This window comes from Bos javanicus, chromosome 27 (assembly GCF_032452875.1).
Source record: "Bos javanicus breed banteng chromosome 27, ARS-OSU_banteng_1.0, whole genome shotgun sequence".
Taxonomy (NCBI): Eukaryota; Metazoa; Chordata; class Mammalia; order Artiodactyla; family Bovidae; genus Bos; species Bos javanicus.
In genome coordinates this window covers 27,204,587-27,229,294 of record NC_083894.1, presented here as the reverse complement: position 1 = coordinate 27,229,294, position 24,708 = coordinate 27,204,587, and the positions used below count along the sequence as shown (strand labels likewise).

General features: G+C 37.0%; 1 protein-coding gene across 8 annotated transcripts in view; it reads right to left on the bottom strand.

Moving 5' to 3' along the window:
- Positions 1–743: 743 nt before the first annotated feature.
- WRN (WRN RecQ like helicase) overlaps positions 744–24,708 on the bottom strand; it is a 128,245-nt gene continuing 104,280 nt past the window's right edge. For 4 of the 8 annotated variants that reach the window (XM_061404415.1, XM_061404417.1, XM_061404411.1 and 1 more), the window contains 8 exons: positions 24,016–24,092; positions 16,574–16,649; positions 16,229–16,341; positions 14,105–14,219; positions 13,056–13,187; positions 10,320–10,482; positions 6,513–6,727; positions 744–3,474 (listed from right to left, as the gene is read on the bottom strand). In XM_061404415.1, the coding sequence (XP_061260399.1) occupies positions 3,355–3,474; positions 6,513–6,727; positions 10,320–10,482; positions 13,056–13,187; positions 14,105–14,219; positions 16,229–16,341; positions 16,574–16,649; positions 24,016–24,092 (1,011 nt within the window). In that variant the 3' untranslated portion in view covers positions 744–3,354. Of the gene's footprint in view, positions 3,475–6,512; positions 6,728–10,319; positions 10,483–13,055; positions 13,188–14,104; positions 14,220–16,228; positions 16,342–16,573; positions 16,650–24,015; positions 24,093–24,708 lie in introns of those variants that run through there. The other 4 variants (XM_061404412.1, XM_061404416.1, XM_061404413.1 and 1 more) reach the window with 3 other exon arrangements.

The window sequence follows — 24,708 nt, the reverse complement described above, 5'->3', positions numbered from 1 at the left end:
AGGTGCTGGATGTGAATTTGCCTTTTTATCACACAGAATATTGGAAAAATGTGTTTCAGAAATGAGAATTAATCAGATCAGTAATCTGCTGCCATTGCCTTGATTTGCGGTAAAGTACCAGTGATTTGGGGAGAAGGCCATGGCTATGCACCTTCAATGCAAATATCAACACACTACAAAAGGTGAATAACCTCTTGGTATTATAAAAATAGTTTCCCTTCTGCAGATCCCCAAAAGGGTCTCAGGGACTCCTCACAGTCTGCAGACCACACTTTGAGAATCACCACACTGTGCTGCTGCTGCTAAGTCGCTTCAGTCATGTTCAACTCTGTGCGACCCAAGAGACGGCAGCCCATCAGGCTCCCCCGTCCCTGGGATTCTCCAGGCAAGAACACTGGAGTGGGTTGCCATTTCCTTCTCCAATGCATGAAAGTGAAAAGGGAAAGTGAAGTCGCTCAGTCGTGTCCGACTCTTAGCGACCCCACGGGCGACAGCCCACCAGGCTCCTCCATCCATGGGATTTTCCAGGCAAGAGTACTGGAGTGGGGTGCCACTGCCTTCTCTGCACCACACTGTAGAAGGCCCCCAAAAAGATTCTGTGGAAGATTATTTAATGACATGGAAAAACACGTTCATAATACACCCAAGTGAAATATAATAAAGAACATGTTTGTGTTTGATAATAATTATACTTCTTGAAATAATCTGAAATAGAAAAAAATAACAAAGTCACTAACAGGTAGTGATTATATAAATTATAGTATATTCACCAAATAACATAGTATATAGCTGTAAAAAAAAAAAAAAACAGACTGATACATATACTGACATGCAAAGATCTTCACAATAAACTAAGTAAAATAATCTTTGTTGCAGAAAATTGTAAGGTGATGGGGAGGGGTGAGATAGGACTAGGGAATTAAGAGGTACAAACTACTAAATATAAAATAAATGAGCTGCAAGAACATATTGTACAGCACAGGGAATATAGCCAACATTTTACAATAACTGTAAATGGAATATAATCTATAAAACTATTGCATCACTATTCTATACACCTAAAACAAATATAAATTTTAAATCAACTGTACTTCAATATAAAAGTAAAAAAACAAGAATGTATGTGTAGCTACACACGCAGAAGCACATAATGCAGAAGAAATGGTTATGGAGAACTGTACATCACATATTCAACAGGGGTTACCTGGAAAAGGGCTTGTACTGGGATGCAGGGAAAAGGGAATATGGGGGACTTTTATGTTTTAAGTGTAGCTTGAATGTTTCACAAAGAATATTCATTCATGTATTATTCATGTAATGAAGAAAAGAAGTGAATATAAAATGGCTTGGCCAGATATATGAAAAGGGTTAATAAATTACCTACCATGGGAACTTCAGTTTTTTTTTTTTTTTCACTTTTCTGGATTTTTTTCATTTTTCTACAATAAATGTGTATTTCTTCTTTATTAACAACAGCTATTTTTATTTACAAAGAAGTCAAGTAAATGCTACATGTTGAACTGCTTAAAGTTATATCAACTGTGATTTACCCAAATCAGTGGCAGGGTTTTGGATATTTCAGTTACATGTGCTAAATAAAGAGATATTAGAATCAAATTCCAACATCATCAAAAGTTAAAGGTACTCAAAGTAATTCAGTTCAGTTCAGTCACTCAGTCATGTCCCACCATTTGCGACCCCATGGACTGTAGCACGCCAGGCTTCCCTGTCCATCACCAACTCCCAGAGCTTACTCAAACTCATGTCCATTGAGTCGGTGATGCCATCCAACCATCTCATCCTCTGTCGTCCTCTTCTCCTCCCACCTTCAATCTTTCCCAGCATCAGGGTCTTTTCCAGTGAGTCAGTTCTTCGCATCAGGTGGCCAAAGTACTGGAGTTTCAGCTTCAGCATCAGTCCTTCCAATGAATATTCAGGACCGATTTCCTTTAGGATGGACTGGTTGGATCTCCTTGCAGTCCAAGGGACTCTCAAGAGTCTTCTCTAACACCACAGTTCAAAAGCATCAATTCTTCAGCACTCAACTTTCTTTATAGTCCAACTCTCACATCCATACATGACTACTGGAAAAACCATAGCTTTGACTAGATGGACCTTTGATAGCAAAGTAATATCTCTGCTGCTTCCTGACCTGCATACACATTTCTCAGGAGGCAGGTCAGGTGGTCTGGTATTCCCATCTCTTTAAGAATTGTCCACTTTGTTGAAAACTGATCACAGTGATCACACTTTGTTGTGATCCACACAGTCAAAGGCTTTGGCATAATCAATAAAGCAGTAGATGTTTTTCTGGAATTCTCTTGCTTTTTCTATGATCCAGTGGATGTTGGCAATTTGATCTCTGGTTTCTCCACGTTTTCTAAATCCAGCTTGAACATCTGGAAGTTCACAGTTCACGTACTGTTGAAGCCTCACTTGGAGAATTTTGAGCATTACTTTGCTAGCATGTAAGATGAGTACAATTATGTGGTAGTTTGAACATTCTTTGGCATTGCCCATCTTTGGGATTGGAATGAAAACCTACCTTTTCCCATCTGGTGACCACTGTTGAGTTTTCCAAATTTGCTGGCGTATTGAGTGCAGCACTTTCACAGCATCATCTTTTAGGATCTGAAATAGCTCAATTGGAATTCCATCACCTCCACTAGCTTTGTTCATAATGATAATTAAATAAATGATAGTTTAAGAAAATATATATCTTTATAATTTTCAGTAGAAAAGAGTTTTTATTATTATTTGAAAAATAATAGAAATCATATGTAAAATACAAAGTGCATTTGGTCTATTCTTTTCTCTATTTACACAGAACCCTAAACGTTTCATTTTCACTGGTCTGGCCCACTAGCACCATTTTAAAATGTGTACAAGAGTTTCTTCTAAAAATAAAAAAACAATTTGTAAAATAATTACACATTCTTCATGTATAAGACAGAATTTCGGTAATACAAGAATATTTCATATCACACACATAATCACTATACAACTCCTAATCTGTTACATATATTAAATCATTGCACATTACATATTCCAAACATACTATGGAAATAAGTGAAGAGATTAGAAAACAGGCAATGACATGATTTCTTAAAGCAATCTCATAGGAAGGTAACTTAAGATTCTGTCCTAGGAGGCACTCACTCAGACCCTCAGAAGACTCAACTTTACGTGGCTTGCCCAAGACTGTTTTCAAATGCCAGCTATTCAATAAATAGATGAGTTTTACTTCAAAATTAGAATAATTTTTAACAAACACTCCCTACTCTTTTCAGAAATGAAATACAGCTTCCCTCTTATAATACAGCAGGACATATAATTCCTCTGACAGCTGCCAGTCTAACTAAAAAGACCCATCTTTTTGGTTTTGGCCACTGATTTCTTGCTGGTATCAGGTAAGGTGTCATTTCCTTTGGCAAACCACCAAGGTAATTTTCTCTTGGACATTTCAGACGAAGTCTATAGGAAAGAAACAACAAAAAAAGTATATATATTATATATATGTATATATATATTTGTACTGCTGGCAAGTAACACGTGCTGTGCTAAGTCATTTCAGTCATGTCCGACTCGGATCCCATGGACTGTAGCCCGCCAAGATCCTCTGTTCATGGGATTTCCCATACAAGAATACTGGAGTGGGATGCCATGCCCTCCTCCAGGGGATCTTCCCAACCCAGGGATCGAACCCACATCTCTTACATCACCTGCATTGTTACTAAATATACACCCATCATCATTCCCTTTTCAATAAAACAAAATAATGATATCTACAGAGTTTATTTCTGATTCAAAAGTAAACACATGAGAGACAAAATCACTATATCATTTGTTTAGGCAATTACCTGCCACCCTCTTACATGTTTTTAGACACTCAAGTGTCTAAAAAAGACTCCCATTTGGGAAGGAAAGAACTGGATATTATTTCAGATCCATATTAACTTTGGGTATGCCAAAATGGTGAATTTAATGTTCGGAAGAAGCCATCTGCTTGAGCATGTGTACACACACACACACACACACACAGTTATATTAGCAATTAAAAAAGCATACAATGTGTACATCTACACTGGTGGACAAATTCGGAGTAGTTCAGGCATCATCAGGGCCTTGCAGAACTGCTGAGACATCACAGGTACTCAAAAAATATTTGCTCAGTAAATGGGGGAAAAATGATCTTTGTTTTGTAGACTCTTTTGAGGATCTGCTGAAACTGTCTTTAGGGAAAAAAGACAAATGTACACATGCACAATATTTTGTCTAATTCTAGAGGGTCCTATGCACCAAATGAAGCCTCAGAATTTTAAGTTAAAAGTCTCTAGCTTTTAGGGGAAAAAATTAAACACAAAGGCAGTGGTTGCCTACTATATGATCTGCACAAGCAGATCCAACATATAGAGAACAGAAATTTCTTCTCCCTTAAGAAGAAATAAAAAGCAATGGGACAAAAATACTAAAAGGCAAAAATTTTTTAAACAACCTGAAATAAACAAAATTTAAAAGCTTCAATTTAAGAAAACTTGCCATCAATTTTTAAAAAACTTATTTTAAGAACCTTATTTGAAAAAAACTTATCTGAAAGAAAAAAAACATATTTGAAGACTCTACTGTGTGCCTTGGTATATTAATCAGAACTACCATTATCAAGACATAATCTTCCTCCAGTAAACAGCAGTCACAACAGATGTAAACCTAATGATGCATCAGCTAATAAAGAGAATTTGTTTTGACATTAGCTTTTATTAGAAGCCTCATAATCGTAAAATGAAAGAGACTAAGGAATACAACCCAGGGCGGTAGAGAAGACAAATGTTAACACAGGAAGGATCTTGAAACTTGGCCTCCAACAGACTCTACAGCGCTCAGAGTAGCTTTCTATACTGGAAGGTGGATGGAAGAAAAACAGTCTGGCTGGCTCACTCATCTCATAATCTACTTCCCAGCCTCAATATTCTTGTTCCCCTAAATGGGGAAAAAGAAAAGGCTAAATCCAGTAAGCTTAGTATGATTTCCACCCACTTACCCACCCTCTCCACAATACCCCCATTCTACATACACACACATGGTTGGTTCATGTTGTACAGCAGAAAGTAACACAACACTGCAAAGCAGTTATGTCCCGATTAAAAACAATACCTCCACTCTGTTGTCAGAATATGGTATTATTTCAATAGGATGGAAGCAAAAATGTTAATGTGAGATTTAAACAATATTTCACTATAAATGTGCTTCAGTATTCAGGAAAAATAACAAGTTACACTTTTTCCTGTATTGACCGATACAGCTGGGAAAAAAATAAGGTCTTAGGCACTTTGTATACAGATTTCAGAAATAAAAGGCTGGGAATAGCAGCCAAATTTCAGTACCACTGCCCAACATATATCTTCTTTAATGCCCTTCTTATAGCTAATCAATTGCCAAAATAATGTAAAGAATTCCAGGTAAGCAAATTTCATTAGGTTATCTAGGACATGAATATATACACATCTAACTGAAGGACAGTTTTAAAAAACCAGCCCCTCTTATTTTTAAGCTATTGAGAGAAAAAGAGTTTAACTGTTGGAAATCTTATAAAGATTACAACTGAAATAAAGTTCCTAATTCTCTAATATAAATAGTAGCAACCACCTACCGCTATGCTGAATTTATCATCCGTGAACTAAAGTAATTTTTGAGTTAATTATGATTTTCACAAACTTTTATCACTGAACTTTAGGCCCAGAAGAAATTAAATGTCAAATTTTCAAGTCTTTGCAATCATTTGGTAGAGTCACAGTGTCAAAGAATAGTTATTCTCTAACTACAATTTATCTCAGATAAATCATAGAACAATAATTTTCAAAGCATGTGATTTTAATAAAATATACCATGTAAAATACTACTAAACTCATGGTCGTTCTCTGATCATGCAAAAGTGCACTGGGCTGTGCCCAGGACCATGAGAAACAACTACCCTTGTACCTGAGACACTCAGTGTAACAGGAACAGAGAATGAAGAGTAACAGGAGGGAGACAAATTCCAACATCTAAAGAGGTATTTATAATAGAAGTTGGGTTTGGGTTTTGGTTTTGGTTTTTTGACCATGCTACAAGGCATGTGGGATCTTAGTTCTCTGAACAAGGACTGACTCTGTGCCCCCTGCATTGGAAGAACAGAGTCTTAACCACTGGACCCCAAAATTTTAGGGAAGTCCCTGAAAGAAAGGGCATTTCCAGGTTATACAGTCAATATAAGGTAGATGTAAAATTTAAGCTGACATTCCCACACAATAAGCTAGAATAGATGGGATTATATTCTTCTTTTCTTGTCATTAAAAAAAAAAATCTCTTTTCTCAGATCAGATTTACAAAACCAAAGGAAACACAGCTCAGAGATTTTTTTTTTTTAAGTAACCTCCTATCAGAATTTGTAACACATCAAAAAATACAACACTGTGGTATTAGGATATGGAAATTGAACACTGACAGTATATGAAAATTCTACATATAATTAACACCTTGGTCTTAGTGTCTACTTCTTCCTTGGTTCTCTTAGAATTTGAAGAGCTCTCTTCAGGGTCTGGGAAACATCGCTTTTTGTTGGGATCACAAGAAGAGTGGCATCGCATTCTGTGGTCACCATCTTTTTCCAGGATCTTGATTGTCATGTGGATAAGATACGTGTCAATGTTTTCAGGAACATATATTCTAATTAGGTTAATTTTATTTGTATCTGTAAAAGAATTTTTTAAAAGATTTAAAAGTAAATTACATAGAGCATCACAGAAAAATCTATAAGCTGGAAATAATGAAATATTTTGTAGAGAGGAAGGAGGAAGGTGGTCAGAGAAGATGTTCCTTCTGCAAATGCCTACCCCCTCACAGATCGGAAATGGAGTAAGCACACACCCCCTTCACTCCTGCACTCCTGCCTCCGAGCAGGTCAGCTCATCCACTCTGCAGAACTTCTGTTTCAAACTGAGAATCAAAACCACCATCCATAGAATTGTTTCTAAAGGAATTATGTTTCAAATTCCAAATATTAATTATAAGCTAATTTTTTTGAAAATAATTTATTCTTAAAATAGAAGCTAATCATACTTGTAAATAAGATGCTAATAAAAAGGATTCTTTCAATGGATACTGAAGCATAACAAAACATATCAACTATTTAAAATGTCTATTAATTGAATATGTTTTCTGAGAAAGATAGATTTTATTTTAAGATCTTATTTGCCCTAACTTTCCACACAAATAAGGGCTGAAAATATCTCCTGAAAAATCAAGTGAAACAATGAGCACTGCCTGCACTCCTTCAGTGGTTAAAGAGATCAAATTACCCTTATTTTTGTGGCATGTCCCTTGGAAGCCACCCTTAATTTTCCAGGGACATGCACATTAAGAATGAAAGAACAAAATTCTTCAAAATATTATCCAGGTACATCATTAAATACATTGCTTCATTTATTAGCAGGCATAGTTACTATCTCAACTCCATAAGAGAAGCAGCTTAAAATTAGGTAAACATGAAAAAAAACTAAAAGAATAAAAAAGTGCAGAATTCCTTAAAATATTAAGTTACAGGGACAAAATCTATTTAGCAAATAAGCATGAAAATAATAAGACATAATTTCTCCGTTCTCAAATACTCTATGTTTAAGTATAAGATCATGCCAAAATAAAATACAGAAAATTATCAATTCAAGATTGGGCAGAATTTAAATGCCAACAAACTGGTTCATTAAAACACCAAATTATGTGATACGGCTGCTGCTGCTAAGTCGCTTCAGTCGTGTCCGACTCTGTGCGACCCCATAGAAGGCAGCCCACCAGGCTCCCCGTCCCTGGGATTCTCCAGGCAAGAACACTGGAGTGGGTTGCCATTTCCTTCTCCAATGCTTGAAAGTGAAAAGTGAAAGTGAAGTCACTCAGTCGTGTCTGACTCCTAGCGACCCCATGGACTGCAGCCTACCAGGCTCCTCCGCCCATGGGATTTTCCAGGCAAGAGTACTGGAGTGGGGTGCCATTGCCTTCTCCGGTGATATGGCTACAGCTAAGTAAAAGATGAAATAACCTATCTGAATCATTAGTGTGACATGGATATCTTCATTTCTTATTATAGTTTATAACTCAACAATGTTTCCTCCAGTGAGATAATAAACAGTATTTTATTATGGAAAAATAAGAATTCAAAAATAAAATTTCACATCAATAAATTATATATTACAGACTATAAATGTACAATTGAAAGAAATAAAGTTTAGTTAGAGCTCACAAATCTTAACGTTCTCAATTTCGGCTTTGGAAGTAAACTACAATAATATATATTTTCACATTATCTGTATAATGTATATATAATGTTTGGACAGAAAGATGAAATAAGTGTTTAATAAGTATAATTTAAATTTCATTGTTCTTTGGAATTTCAATTTATGCTAATATCTTTATTAATTGAAATATTAATTTCATTTTAATATTTAACTCTGAATGAAAATTTGCTATACTCAATATGTAGTAGTAAAGAAAATAGGAAAAGGGGGGGAAAACTGCACAAGCTCTTTCAGATGATATTGTATACAATCAAATAGCTTATCAGAGACACATCTTTCTCTAAATCCTAAGAGACAATACATATATAAGGAAAAAAGTAATTCTAGGGTGTTAATATCAAACAGGCATCTGAGCAAGAAGGCATTTGACTTTCTTTGAAATACTATTTCCTTCTGCACTGAAGAAAGAAAGATTTTATACAATCATGATTCTAACCCCACCAGTAATTACTGTTGTCCTTTCTCTGCCTTAACTTCCAGTAAAATGGCAGCTGTAGTGAGAAAGACTAGAGAGTGACCGGCAGAGATGGCTAGCTTCCTCACAAGACACTCACAGCTAAGTGACCTTGGGTATTTTATTACAGAACAGGATCTGGCCCTCAGGTTTTCAAATTTACAAACCAGTAATAACCTCGACAGAGCCAGGTGAACCAAGTTCACACAATGCCAATTCATTAATTTCCAGTTATGAACTCACAACTATTACATAGATTAGCAAGCCTAGCACATAGGTCCCTATAGAGACTGCCCTAAATGGGACACCAAACAAAACCAGAAAGCTGTGACACAGGAGCAGAATTAGCTGTTAAGGTGTCTCCTCCCTCCAATAAGATCTTGACATAATTTATCAACAGGCCCTTAAAATACTTGAAGGTCTCATCGACCAGGATTAGAAATTGCATATGTCTTTGCTTTAAATAAAAGTTGGCAGAACAACTTTAACACGGTATATAGTAAAGAGGGAAACTTAGGTTCCCTGGAACTAACCTTGAGCAGGTTTCCCTGCTCAAACCTGTGTTTGTCCCTCTCCTGGCCTCTTAGGTTGATCAGCAGAAGAGATGGAGGTCTTCTTCAGTCAAGTCTTGTTCAGGCCTAGAATGAAGGCTGCCTTTGAAAGTAACTTAAATACCTTTGTACTTATCAATTAAGTATAGTATTAATTGTGATCTTTTTCACCTTATTTCTAACCTTGGGGGGAGAACTGTATACTTATTCCTGAGTGGGAAAGAGTTTGACGTAGTAAAAAGCTTAATTCACTATTTGCACTGCAGCTCTGGAGATGAGGCTTTTGTTATGTCCTCTGCTCTGTCCTAACAGTCCAAAAAAATTCATCAGATTTACCGGATTATTATGATACACCTAGTTTACGTTTGTACATTTAGAGTAGGAAAACCCTTCTAATGTACCTCGTCTTTACTTCTGTAAAAAAGGGATCATAATTTTAAAATAGGCAGATTTTAACATTTTCTGTAAGGCAAAGGGGCTTGACCACAGTTGAGGTTCCACAGCATAATGACAGGAGAAAACCCTTCCACAAGGGGCCCAAGTCCATCCCTTCAATTGCACAGTGCCTGACGTGACTGCCTGGACAAGACAGGCTAGTTCAGTGAAAGCAATGACAGGGAATCAGAAAGATGTAGGAAGAAACTAAGAATCAGTAAGCTATGGGGAAGGATGTTTTTTTCCAAGTGATGAACTAGAAATCAGAGAAGGATCAAAGAGCTCTGTTTTGGCGATGGGTATGGAAGGTGTAATAAGAAGCTGAAACAAACAAACAAAACAAGAATTTCTCCGATTCAGACTTTCCTTTGAGTGATGATGGGAAGAAAGATTGTTTTTCTAAAACAAGACAAAGCATTAGAAAAGTGTAGTTTTCATAGTAGCATAAAGGGTTAATGTGATCAGAGTGGAAAATATCAGCAGATTGCTTGTTTACTTCATCTGGGTTCAATGACTCAAGTCATTAAGGCTGCAGACAAGGGTCGTGGTTATCACCTGAGTTGATGGGAGGGTTTCGGATAACATCAGCAATAATCTTTTGAATCTCTGGAGTCAGGCCTGCTCGCTCTGTATCGACTGGGTAGCCAGCTTTCATCGCTTGGGATAAGTGCATGCCAACTGCTGTGAGAGGCAGAGTCCTCTTCTCAGCTGTATCCTTCTAGAGCAAGGGCAGCAAAACAATCAGTGAGTTTTTTTTAAGCTTCCACTGTGCTGTATAGAAACACAAGGTCCAAAACCTTCAGGTAGTAAGTGTTCACTGAGAAATAAAACAGTGGACTGAACCTTCATTTACATTTCTCATTTTAACTAACTCTTCAAAATGACTCACATGCTAGAACTCCCCAGGTGCTGCTGCTTTGTATACTTCCTATATTGAATGAAGCAAAACCACCCAGCTTTAGCTGAGATCAGTCCTCACCCTTCTGCAATTATTCACCTTAAAAACCCATTAGTAACAGAGAACAGTCATTCCACGTAAGTCTCATAGCTGCCACGACCTTTTAAAAATACAGCAAACTGTAACTCAATAAACTGCACACTTGAAATAACACATGGCCTTTCAGTTACATGAACTTCCAGGAAGACAAATGCTAAAATGCTTAGTGGTAACATCAGGTTCTGAATGTATTCTATAAAAGGTTCTCAAAAAGACTTTAACAAGTGCTTAAGTGGGCTCTATTCATAAAATAAGAACACACACAGTTTACAAGGGGCTGTCATCTTTTGCCTAGTACTGAACTTAACATGAATTGTGCTAAATTAAGGACATTGCTACATATTTATGTAGCTTTTAAACAAATGCAGCTCCAAATCCAGTTAAGGTGTCTGTTAGATAAAATATTCTTCTCAACATTCAGGAAGTTCAATCACTCAGCTCTAAATTATTTCATGATACTCTTTTTTAACACACCTTGAAAGCCTAAATTTGGAGTGTATGTGTATGAATGCTGATATTTTCACAAAACAGGGCACGTAAAGCAATATTCTTCATCACTCAAAGGAAGGTTTTTAGTTACTTCCATGTCTGCCTAATATCAGGGTTATTTGATACCAGGCATCATATTACCTAAAACTAATTGTATTATAGCTCCTGATTAATTGGCCCTTAGGCATGTTTAATTTTGTGCTTAACTAGCAAGACCCCCCGCCCCCTCAGGCTCCCTGGAGGCACAGATAATTACACCACAATATTTCACAATAATATACAACCAAATAATAGCAGAAGACCCAAATGAAGATATACCACTCCTCATATTTTTAACCATGAATAGGGAATATATGAAACTTCATATCCTGGCTGAGTATGAGAATACAATTTATTCAAAAAATTTAGAGGCTATTCCATATTTTCTTAGTAATTACATACAGTTTTGCCATACATATTTGGTCCAATTATATATATACAAGCATTTTTAACATGTTACTGTTTAAATAAGAGACTGAACTTAAAATTCCTCTTTATCATGTAATTTGTTTCAAAAAGAGTACAGTGGAATTATTTGGTTCTTTGTGTAATGGCTTTCAAACTTTTAATTAAGGAGTTTGGCTATCTAAGTAGAACATCTATTAATGACTAAGACAAGCTAGGGACTGTTTATTCTTATTTATATTGAATCTTAAACAGAATAGAAAGTGTGTAATGGAGCCTACAGCATGAGACACAGAGAACAGAAAAAAGAGGCCCTGGACCATACAGCCTGATCTAAATCAATTTAACATTAGAGAGGATAGGAATGCAGATCAGTGAAACTCAGGGGGAAGCCTCATTCTGCCCTTCTGCCACTAAGATACCCTCTTCATTTTGTGTATTTAAAAAATCTCCACAACCTTAAGGACTTGTGCCACAATGATGAAGAAACAGGAAGTATGGCCATTTTTCACAGCAGTCAGATTTCTTTCAAAGAGCATCAAGCAGACACAGTTAAGAAAAAAAAAAAAACCATGACACTAGAGAAGAGAGTGAAAAGCAAGTTTGTTGCTTTTTTAAAACTTATTTTTAGCTTCTTGGACATCCTTCCAGAGATATTCTATGCACTTTTGTATACATACACAGGGATACATGAATATGTGTGAAAGTGAAAGAATTGCTCAGTCATGTCCAACTCTTTGCAACCCCATGGACTGTAGCCCACCAGGCTCCTCTGTCTATAGGACTTCCCAGGAAAGAATACTGGAGTGGGTTGCCATTTTCTTTTCCAGGGGATCTTCCTGATCCAGGGACTGAACCCCAGTCTCCTGCACTGCAGGCAGATTCTTTACCATCTGAGCCACCAGGGAAACCCATTTATAAATATATAAGGATGCAAATCCATATATATACACATTTATGTACATTTTTCACACCACTAGGCACCTTCCTTTTTCTACTTAACAATGTATCTTAGAGATTATCTATTATCAGTACATACTATAATAGTTTTTTAACTATTAATCCCATTAAAAAAAGTAGCTTCAAAATATGGCTGCTTCAACATCCCTAAGCTATAAATGTGTTAATCAGTACCTCTGATACAACCTCTGTAAGATGATCATGCTCAAACTATACTTGCTGATTTTACCAGAAGTAGGCTTAGAAAAAGAAAATGACCTTGTTCTAAAATTAATTATAAAATGAACCAATGTGAAACACTGTAGGATTATAAGAAATTTATCCCAATTTAATACTGAAAAGCTGATAAAATACATTTAGATAAATTTAAAAATTCCCTCTAACTTGAAAGTAACACTTACCAAAGACATTTTCTTTTCTTGGAAAAAAAAATATGTAATGGCCATAGACGGTGAAAGTGAATTTGCTTTATTTTCCAGCACCAAATTTTTCTTCTCTTCTTCCTGTAGTTCTGAGCTTGAAAAGAGGTCTGTCTACACAATTTTAAATGTAGCACAAATAATCAAAAATAATATCAATATAATGATAGAATATAAACATGATCATTAGCTATTAAGGAAAAAAATAACATAAACTTCAAGGAACTGCCCCAAATTCTCTTTTTATGAGAAGCTCAAAAAAGAACGTTTTTTTTTTTACATATTGATTTTTAAAAGTAAAATAGGCTACAGTGAATAAATTTTGAATAAAGTATTTGCAATAGCAAACATGGTTACAGAACTAAAAATTCCCAGTCTTCTCCTTAAGCCAAAAGGAGAGAATACAGATGAACTATAATGTTGACCACACTGCTTCTAAATTAGTCCCCTAATCCCCTGGAAGTGAATAGTAAATAAATAAATGAAGTTTTAATTTCTATCTACATTTGAAAGTAAGATAATTTATTAATCTAAAATAACGTATTCATTCAAATTTTAAAACCTCTCAACAAAATAAACAGATACCAGCAGCCTTGACAACTATTTTAGTATATTAATTATGTAACTAGTGGTTATCAGTGGGGAGAGGGATGGGGGAAGGGGCATGATAGGGAAAGGGGATTAAGAGGTACAAAGTTCTGGGTATGAAATAAGTTACAAGGATGTAACATACAGCACAGGGCACATAGCCAGTATTTTATAACTTTGGAGTATCATATATAAAACTATTGAATCACTATGTTGTACATATGAAACTAATATAATACTGTAAGTCAACTATATTTAATTTTTAAAAACTGGTAACTAATATGTTTTTATAACTGATTTAATAAAGAAACTCTCCAAATTCATTTCTAAGTGTCCAGCATGGAAATTAAAATGAAGGGAGAAAATGATGCTTTTGAAGCATGTTTTGAAATCGTCAAAAAAAGTTAATTCTCTCAGAGCTCCAGTAAATCACAGTATTTTACCTGAACGCTATTTATTTGACAGAAACGTCTGATGACTTCCAACAGAGGGGCCAACATCACAGCTTTGCCTTCAGAAACACCATCGATCCTTTTCACATTTTCAACTGTAGTAGGTCTATCATTTTAAAAAATTAAAGTCAAGAAACCACTGAAAGATTACTACTCCAGCAACAAAGCTGATGGATATTTAGCTTCATACTGGCCTTCAATACGCATGTGTTAATGTTTGTTCCAGAAACCAAAACCATGTATAAAACAAGTAATCAGGTTTCGAGTCTCAGAGGACAACCAAAGGCTAAGGCCCCGACCTGCCTCCTGAGAAATCTGTATGCAGGTCAGGAAGCAACAGTTAGAACTGGACATGGAACAACAGACTGGTTCCAAATAGGAAAAGGAGTACGTCAAGGCTGTATATTGTCACTCTGCTTACTTAACTTATATGCAGAGTACATCATGAGAAACGCTGGGCTGGAGGAAGCACAAGCTGGAATCAAGATTGCCGGGAGAAATATCAATAACCTCAGATATGCAGATGACACCACCCTTACGACAGAAAGTGAAGAGGAACTAAAAAGCCTCTTGATGAAAGTGAAATAGAGTGAAAAAGTTGGCTTAAAGCTCAACATTCAGAAGACGAAGATCATGGCATCCGGTCCCATCACTTTATGGCAAATAGATGGGGAAACAGTGGAAACAGTGTCAGACTTTATTTTTTGGGGCTCCGAAATCACTGCGATGGTGACTGCAGCCATGAAATTAAAAGACGCTTACTCCTTGGAAGGAAAGTTATGACCAACCTAGATAGCATATTCAAAAGCAGAGACATGACTTTGCCAACAAAGGTCCATCTAGTCAAGGCTATGGTTTTTCCAGTGGTCATGTATGGATGTGAGAGTTGGACTGTGAAGAAGGCTGAGCCCTGAATAATTGATGCTTTTGAACTGTGGTGTTGGAGAAGACTCCTGAGAGTCCCTTGGACTGCAAGGAGATCCAACCAGTCTATTCTAAAGGAGATCAGCCCTGGGTGTTCTTTGGAAGGAATGATGCTGAAGCTGAAACTCCAGTACTTTGGCCACCTCATGCGAAGAGTTGACTCATTGGAAAAGACTGATGCTGGGAGGGATTGGGGGCAAGAGGAGAAGGGGATGATAGAGGATGAGATGGCTGGATGGCATCACCGACTCGATGGACATGAGTTTGAGTGAACTCCGGGAGTTGGTGATAGACAGGGAGGCCTGGCGTGCTGTGATTCATGGGGTCACAAAGAGTCGGACATGACTGAGCGACTGAACTGAATTGAACTGGTGGCTCAGATGGTTAAGAGTCTGCCTGCAATGCGGGAGACCTGGGTTCGATCCCTGGGTCGGAAAGACCCCCTGGAGAAGGAAATGGCAACCCACTCCAGTATTCTGCCTAGAAAATCCCATGGACGGAGGAGCCTGGCAGGCTACAGTCCATGGGGTCGCAAAGAGTCAGACACGACTGAGCGACTTCACATTCACTTAAGACTGAGAAACTAGTTAAAAGTAAAGTGTGGTAAAGAAAGATTAATTTGTTATTCATATATCAGATGAGATAGAGAGAGAGACTGATGAAAGAGAAACTAATTAGAGGCTTTTACAATAGTTTAAGGGTAATGGTCTGAACTACCATGCTGTCACTAAAAAAAATGAAGAAAAGCATAAACGGATTACACAAGGAACAATTAAACAAAAAAGTCTAAAAACTATATAATAAAAGACGGGGCTATATATTAGAAGAGTAAAAGTAATATCAGAGGTATTAAAGAGGCGTGATGAGGAACATGATTGTATGAATAACAAAATTAAGGAATTCAGAAAGTAGAGTTCTGGTATTTGCATGAAATGCACATACATATGGGGGGTTGGTGGGTAATGTGTTAAGATTTTATAATATATCCTTGATCTGATTGCTGAAAACAGCTGGTTTCATAGAAATGTAGGACTAAAGCTCAGTGAAGAGATCACTGGCATCAACACAGGAGATTTGGGAACCACTTCTCAGATGTGACTGCTGGAGCTATAGTCGTGATATCACTTAATGATATATTTTACGAATCTATTATGTTAGAAGAAAATAAGTTAAAATATGTAAATAGTTTACCTCATTTTGGCCATATCCAACAATATCTTATTTGTTGCCAGAATAGCCGGAGGAACATCCATCATATTGGCGTGTTTCTGCCTAGCTGCTACCAATTCGCCATATAATGCAGTCTGAACAAAAAGCAAATAAACAACATCTGTTTAAATGTGCTTAGAAATATCCAGTCCTTTATTTCAGAGTTTCAGATAGTACATTTCCTCCTAGGATGAAAAAATAAACGGAACTGTATCTTAGCCTCTTTGTTAAAGAACAATTTTTAAAATACTGGCAAGAGAATTTCAAGCATGCTTAGATTCATAACTATCGTCTCAAAAACTAACTGCCTCTCTACAGAAGTCATACCTGAGTCTCCTGCTCTTGAGCGGAAATAACAGGTTCTGAGGACTTGTAATATTTTCTTGGTGATGACACTATGATGCTAAAACAATTAAAAGAAAATTAATAACAAAAGCTTTTCTTTCTCCAAGTTCACTTTCTATTTTGCCTTCCAAATGAGAATATCTTTCCAAATCAATATTAACACTTGTATGTCATAATACCAGTAAGGTGACTGTTACTTAAATGAGAGCCTAGATTTTAAACATTCTGGATCAAATACATGCATTATAAAGGTAAAGTTAAAGCTGTAATTTGAGTTCATCACAAAATTGGTATAATTAAAAATACCATTTGCCTCCTCCTCCTCAATCAAATTCTTTGAAAGAAAATACTCCTTATCTACACTGAAGTAAAATAAGCTGTTTTAAACCAAAAGGAATACAATCTATAATCCTTCTTGTGATAGCACTGTTAATAATTTATAAATTTATAATAATTTTTGGTTGCTGAGGAAAATTAGCATGGATTTAATTAAATTATTGACAATTTTCTTCAAAACCAAACTAACAAAAATAAGCCAGAAGGTGTAATTTTGCCTTTGACTCGTTAAAAGAAAACTTCAAAACACCCAATTAGCAAATATATGAAAGGTGTTAGGCAGCACATTAGACGGAACACCAACTTCTACAAGAGGCATTTCTCACTGATAAATTACTTATAAAGAGGAAAAGTTATAAAAATGAAATGGTATGGAACAGCATATGTAAAAGATTTTAATTATAAAGAGGAAAAGTTATAAAATTGAAATTGTATAGAATAGCATATGTATAAGATGTCAAAGTTAAATAAATTTCTGCTTTTAGGGGTGAAAGAGAAGAACATGCTTGATATTTAAGAAATGCTTATAAATTTCCCAGCTGCAAGGGCTCAACATCTACAGTGTAAGGACTTCAATTTTATAATTATCAGATCCTGGATCATGGAAAAAGCAAGAGAGTTCCAGAAAAGCATCTATTTCTGCTTTATTGACTATGCCAAAGCCTTTGACTGTGTGAATCACAATAAACTGGAAAACTCTGAAAGAGATGGGAATACCGGACCACCTGATCTGCCTCTTGAGAAATCTGTATGCAGGTCAGGAAGCAACAGTTAGAACTGGACATGGAACAACAGACTGGTTCCAAATAGGAAAAGGAGTACATCAAGGCTGTATATTGTCACCCTGCTTATTTAACTTCTATGCAGAGTACATCATAAGAAACGCTGGACTGGAAGAAACACAAGCTGGAATCAAGATTACCGGGAGAAATATCAATAACCTCAGATATGCAGATGACACCACCCTTATGGCAGAAAGTGAAGAGGAACTCAAACGCCTCTTGATGAAAGTGAAAGTGGAGAGTGAAAAGTTGGCTTAAAGCTCAACATTCAGAAAATGAAGATCATGGCATCTGGTCCCATCACTTCATGGGAAAGAGATGGGGAAACAGTGGAAACAGTGTCAGACTTTATTTTTCTGGGCTCCAAAATCACTGCAAATGGTGACTGCAGCCATGAAATTAAAAGACGCTTACTCCTTGGAAGGAAAGTTATGACCAACCTAGATAGCATATTCAAAAGCAGAGACATTACTTTGCCAACAAAGGTTCGTCCAGTCAAGGCTACGGTTTTTCCTGTGGTTATGTATGGATGTGAAAGTTGGACTGTGAAGAAGGCTGAGCGCCGAAGAATTGATGCTTTTGAACTGTGGTGTTGGAGAAGACTCCTGCGAGTCCCTTGGACTGCAAGGAGATCCAACCAGTCCATTCTGAAGGAGATCAGCCCTGGGAATTCTTTGGAAGGAATGATGCTAAAGCTGAAACTCCAGTACTTTGGCCACCTCATGCGAAGAGTTGACTCATTGGAAAAGACTCTGATGCTGGGAGGGATTGGGGGCAAGAGGAGAAGGGGATGACAGAGGATGAGATGGCCGGATGGCATCACTGACTCGATGAGTCTGAGTGAGTCTGAGTGAACTCCGGGAGTTGGTGATGGACAGGGAGGCCTGGTGTGCTGTGATTCATGGGGTCGCAAAGAGTCGGACACGACTGAGCAACTGATCTGATCTGATCACTAAAACAGATTTGAACATGAGGAAAGACAACTCCAGTTCAAAGAATTAGTCATATCAGATTACTCAAGACAATTATAAATTTGTTTGAAGTAATATATTTACTTTTATCTTAGTATTTATGGAAATCTTTATACTAATGGACTATTTGCAAATTGTTACTTTAAAATAGTTCTCAGAAAAATTTTATTATCATATATACTGGCAAAATTCTGGCTAATATACCCCTGAAGCAAAAATACAGGTGGAAAATGTTTGATAGAAAACATTTCCCCTATGAATGCTATAACAATGTACAGAAGGGCTTCCCTGGTGGCTCAGTGGTAAAGAATCCACCTGCCAAGGCAGGTGACATGGGTTTAATCCCTGGTCTGAGATCTCACATGCCGTGGAGCAACTAAGCCCATGTGCCACAACTATTGGGCCTGCGCTCTAACGTAGAGCCTGTGCTCTGCAACGAGAAGCTCGCATGCCACAACTAGAGAGGAGCCCCCACTCGCCACAGCGAGAGAAAAGCCTCTGCAGCAACAAAGACCTAGCACAGCCAAGAATTAGTAAGATTAGAAATAGAAAGTACACAGAAGAAAAATTCAAAATATACAATGAATATCATCAAAGAGGTAAGTGAAGATCCTACACCCACGAATCAAGAAAAGATTGCTATACATGGTTCAACAAAGAAGACAGAGAACGAGAAATACTTCTTAGAAATTAAAATTTTTATAATTAAAACTAAAATCTCACTGGATGTGTTAGTCGCTCAGTCGTGTCTGACTCTTTATGAGCCCATGAACTGCAGTCCGCCAGGCTCCTTTGTCCATGGGATTCTCCAAAGGCAAGAATCCTGGAATGGGTAGCCTTTCCCTTCTCCACTGGAACTTCCCAACCCAGGGATCAAACCCAGGTCTTCCACATTGCAGGCAGATTCTTTACCAGATGACCCAACAGAGAAGCTTCTCATTAGATGGGAGGGGATACAAAGGCAAGGAACTCTCCAAGAAAATAAACAAATGAAAACAGGTTGAAAATAGGAGAAATTAAAAATTAGTAATAGGAACATTAAAAATCAAGAAAACAAAGAAGATAATTAAGGGAGCGGTGGTCGTAACAACACAGTTTGCCTTAGTATACAATATTTGAGCATATATAATAAAAACAAATTATTTATATGACCAAAACTTGAAATATAATTTTGTTCCAGGGAAGCAAAGGGATTGAAAGTAAGGAAATGAGGGAAGCAGATATGGGAAACAAGCCTTTAGTTTACCATTATAGAATATAAACAGAAAATTTCTAAAATTAATTGAGTCAAAAAACAGTAATCTAAGCATGTCAGAAATATGCAGGCAACCTCTCACCTGTCAGAATGGCTATCCTCAAAAGTCTATGAATAACACATGTTGAAGAGAATGCAGAGAAAAGGAAATCCTTGTACAATGCTGGTGAGAATTTAAACTGGTGCAGCCACTACAGAAAACAGTATGGAGGTCACTCAAAAAACTAAAATTAGAGTTGCCATATGATCCAGCACTTCCAGAACTAGGTACACAGCCAGAAAAAAGCAAAAACACTAACTCGAAGATACATACATGCCAGTGTTCACTATTTATAACAGCCAAGATATGGAAGCAACCCAAATGCACATCAACAGATGAATGGATAAAAAAGATGTGGTGTATAGATATACAATGGACTTATAACTCGGCCATAAAAAGAAGGAAATTCTGCTATCTGCAACAACATGGATGGATCTAGAGAATATTATCTGTAGTGAAGTAAGTCAGGAAGAGAAAGACAAATACTGGATGATATTGCATATGTGCTAAGCTTGCCAGGCTCCTCTGTCCATGGGATTCTCTGGAGTGGGTTGCCATTTTCTCCTCCAGGGAATCTTCCCAGTCCAGAAATCGAACCCATGTCTCTTACATCCCCTGCACTGGCAGGTGGCTTCTTTACCACTAGTGCCACCTGGGAAGCCATGATATCACTTATATGTGGAATCTAAAAAATAACAAAATGAATGTATATGGAAAAGTCACAGGTTTTATACCAAAGGGAAGAGGCAGGAGGGGAGGGGCTAATTTAGGAGAATGGGATTAAAAGTTACAAACTACTATGTTTAAAAATAAATAAGCAACAAGGATATATTGTATGGCACAAGGAATCGTAGCCGTTACCTTGTAATAACGTTAATGGAGTATAATCAGTAAAAATACAGAAGCACTATGCTGTACACCTGAAGAAAGTGAAAGTGAAAGTCGCTCAGCCGTATCCGACTCTTTGGGACCCCATGGACTATACAGTCCACGGAATTCTCCAAACTATATTGTAAATCAACAATACATCCATTTTATAAAAAAGGAAAGATGAGTGATTGAAAACAATAGCCTCTCTCTTAGCCTTTTCCCCACTTTTTCAGCCTTTCAAAGAGAAATGTAAAATAAAAATAAAATATATGTTGAAAAGGCATTTTAAAAAAAAAGAAATATGGAGGCCAATTGCTTCTATAAAACAGAACATAGGTTTGAGAAGGGTGTGAACTTATGCTTTGTTATATGTCTTTAAGTGCCAATCGACTTTTAAAAAATTCACATGTATTATTTTAATGAAAATTCAAATGAAATTTAAAATAATAATTATTGATACATAAGCATCATTATTATTTCTGTACACTAAGCCTGTCCATTAAAATTAACTACTGGACCACTCCATGGGTATCTCAAAGTTGGGTTTGTCTATCACTAAAACTCCTAAGTTAACCTCATCCCCTAAACATACAACCCTTCAAACCTGGCTTCCTCTTACATGGCCCAGGGAAGGAAATGGCAGCACTTAACCTACTCTCAAAGACAGAAATCCAAGCATCACACTCAAGTCCTCCATTTTTATCAACCCGTATCTTTTCAGTCACTGAGTCCTAATAATTCCATCTCCTAAATATCTCACAAATCTCTTCTCTCCACGCCTACTGCCACTTCCCTCGACTAATCTACCATCACCTCCTGCAAACGGCACACCAACAGCCTTTCTACTTGTGTCTCTACAACGCTGCTCCTCCTGCAATCCATACCCTCCACAGCCAGTCATCAACCACGGGTCGACACGCTAGGGTGCTCGGGCCAAATCTGTCTGTTCTGGCAAAGTTTGTAGCTAAGAATGGCTTCTGTACATTTTTTAAAGGTTAAAAAAAACATCAAAAGAAGAACATTGTGACATGTGAAAATGAAATGAAATTCAAATTTCAGTGTCCCTAAGTAAAGTTTTATTGGAAAAGAGCCCTACTCATTCATTTTCATATCATCCATGGCTGCTTTGAGGCCACAATGGCAAAGTTGTGTAGCTGAGACGGAGACCAAGTGAAAAGTTAAAGTCACTCAATCGTGTCCGATTCTTTGCGACCCCATGCACTATACAGTCCATGGAATTCTCCAGGCCAGAATACTGGAGTGGATAGCCTTTCCCTTCTCCAGGGGATCTTCCCAACGCAGGGATCGAACCCAGGTCTCCCACATTGCAGGCAGATTCTTTACCAGCTGAGCCACCAGGGAAGCCCAAGAATACTGGAGTGGTTAGCCTATCCCTTTTCCAGGGGCACTTCCCAACTCAGGAATCAAACCAGGGTCTCTTGCACTGCAGGCAGATTCCTTACCAGCTGAACTACCAGGGAAGCCCACCTGGCCCTCAAAGCCTAAAATATTTATCTGATCCTTCATAGAAAATGTTTGTCAACACCTGTTCTCAGTCATAAATTTGATTATGTCACTGTCCTGCTTAAAACCCTTCCTTGGCTCCAACTGCCTGTATGATCAAATGGAGTGCTTGAAAGGAACTGGATATTCTTGTTGTTATTGTTGTTTAGTCGCTCAGTTGTGTCCAAATCTATGCAACCCCGTGACTGTAGCCTACCAGGGATTTTCCAGGCAAAAATATTGGAGGAGGTTGCCATTTACTTCTCCAGGGGATCTTCCCGACCCAGGGATCGAGCCCTGTCTCCTGATAGGCAGGCAGATATTTTTACCACTGTGCCACCTGGGAAGCCCACCAGATACTCGGGACCCCGTTCAATCCTCCAGTCTTAAATGTTACCACTCCCTTGCTTCCCTCTCCCAGGGAACTGCCAGCAAACTGCTGAGCTCCTCAATCACGTCATCCTCTGCTGCTTTCAGGTTTTAGTGTGTGGCCCATCCCACTGCTTAGAAAGTATTTCCGCATTTCACCTAACTTCTACTTAAGCCTCAAGTGTCACTTCCAAAGTGTGTTTCCAAAGTGCCACAGCCCTGGATTGTAATTTTCTGTTCCCTCATCTGTATATCCCACTAGAATACAAACTCCGAAGAGGGCCAGCGACTACGTCTCTATTAATCTCCACTCAATCCCAGTGCCTAAGGTAGTCCATGGCACCAAGAAGTCACAGGGAATGTTTAAGTGAAGAAATGCTTCAGCATATTGAATGGGTTTACTGTTTTGCACATTCCTTAAACCTTCTGTTTACATGAAACACAGTCATCACATATGACATATCCAAATCAAAAAGAAATCATTTGATGTGGAAGACTGATATTATACATAGTACATGTTTCTATAAGCTCCAAAGCAATATTATTGAAGTGAGCACACCATTGAGAGAACAAACCACTTCTTTCACTTAATATGTATGTAAATGTAGTCCACTTAACCTGTGCATATGTCCTCACAAGTTTTTAAACTCTCTATTTTCAGACCTTCTATAATTCGGTACATTCTCCATACTTTTATTAAGTCAGAAAGACAAATATTAAGCTTGAAAGCACAACAGATGTATCACCTTAATATCCACCATTGTATGTTGCCATAAGATCTCTTTCTTGAAAATGAAGTGGGAATATATATATTTCATACAAATTATAATTAAATAGTGTATAGATGCTAAAGGTTAACAAACATAGATTTAAAAGTCACCTCTGTGATTAATTTATGCTCCTAACAAGTTAGTTAACCCTTAAGTCTCTTCAACCGTAAAATGGGGACAAATAATAGTAGCTAACTCATAGGTTGTTGTAGGCATTAAATGACTATAAATGACTATATGACTATAAATGACATTAAATGACTATAAAGACTATATAAAGACTAGCATTTAGCACAAGCCTGGCAAACAATACCCAGAAGTGTTAGCTCTTAATATTAAAACTATAATTTTAATATTAAAACTATAATTTTATAAGTCTGCCTTAATAATTATAATACTGGAGGCTTATGTTTGAACTTTCTTCTGCCAATGAAATAACCCAACATCTGATAGAGCTTTCTCTCTCGAAAAGAAAGAGAAAAAGTGCTAACACAGTGATTATAGAGAATAAAAATGTGAATTCTGTACCTGTTTTTAGGACTGTTACTCCCAGAAGAAATTTTATCATGCGCTTTGTAAGAATACAGCTGATCCAAGTTAAACTGCTTTTAAACATATAAAGATCCATTTAAAAAAGAGACGTTTCAAAAATCTTTTAAATATGCAGAAAATAAAATACAAAATATTACAATCATAATTTTTCCTCTGACTAAACATCTCATCAAAGAAATCAGCTGAAAATAAGCTCATGAATTATCAGTTTCTAATGTTCTAAAGGCAGTTGGAAATACAGTGTAATGTCCCATTCCTTCCAAATCTAGAGAATATGTGGTCTAAAGAATTCTTAGAGACATGGAAAGAGCCAAAGTCATAAAAATGATTTAATTACATTCTGCATACTTTAATAAAGCAGAAAAGATTCACCAGAAAATTTAATTCATTTGTCCATCACCCCATCACCCTAGTATTCTAATTAGTGGAAGTCTGCCTGTGGATAAGTATTTAATCTGTAATAGTTACCTAAGATCCAAAACAAAGCAAGAAAATGTATGTGTGTGTAACTTTAATGAGAACATTCAGGAATCAAGCTTGTTCTTCCATCAACTAAAAGTATCATAATCGCTAAGAAAAAAAAGACTCCAAAACAAATGAGTTATGAAGTAGGCATAAAAGAAAGTTACTTGCTCAAATACTTATAACTGTTCTATTAATCCCAGAAAT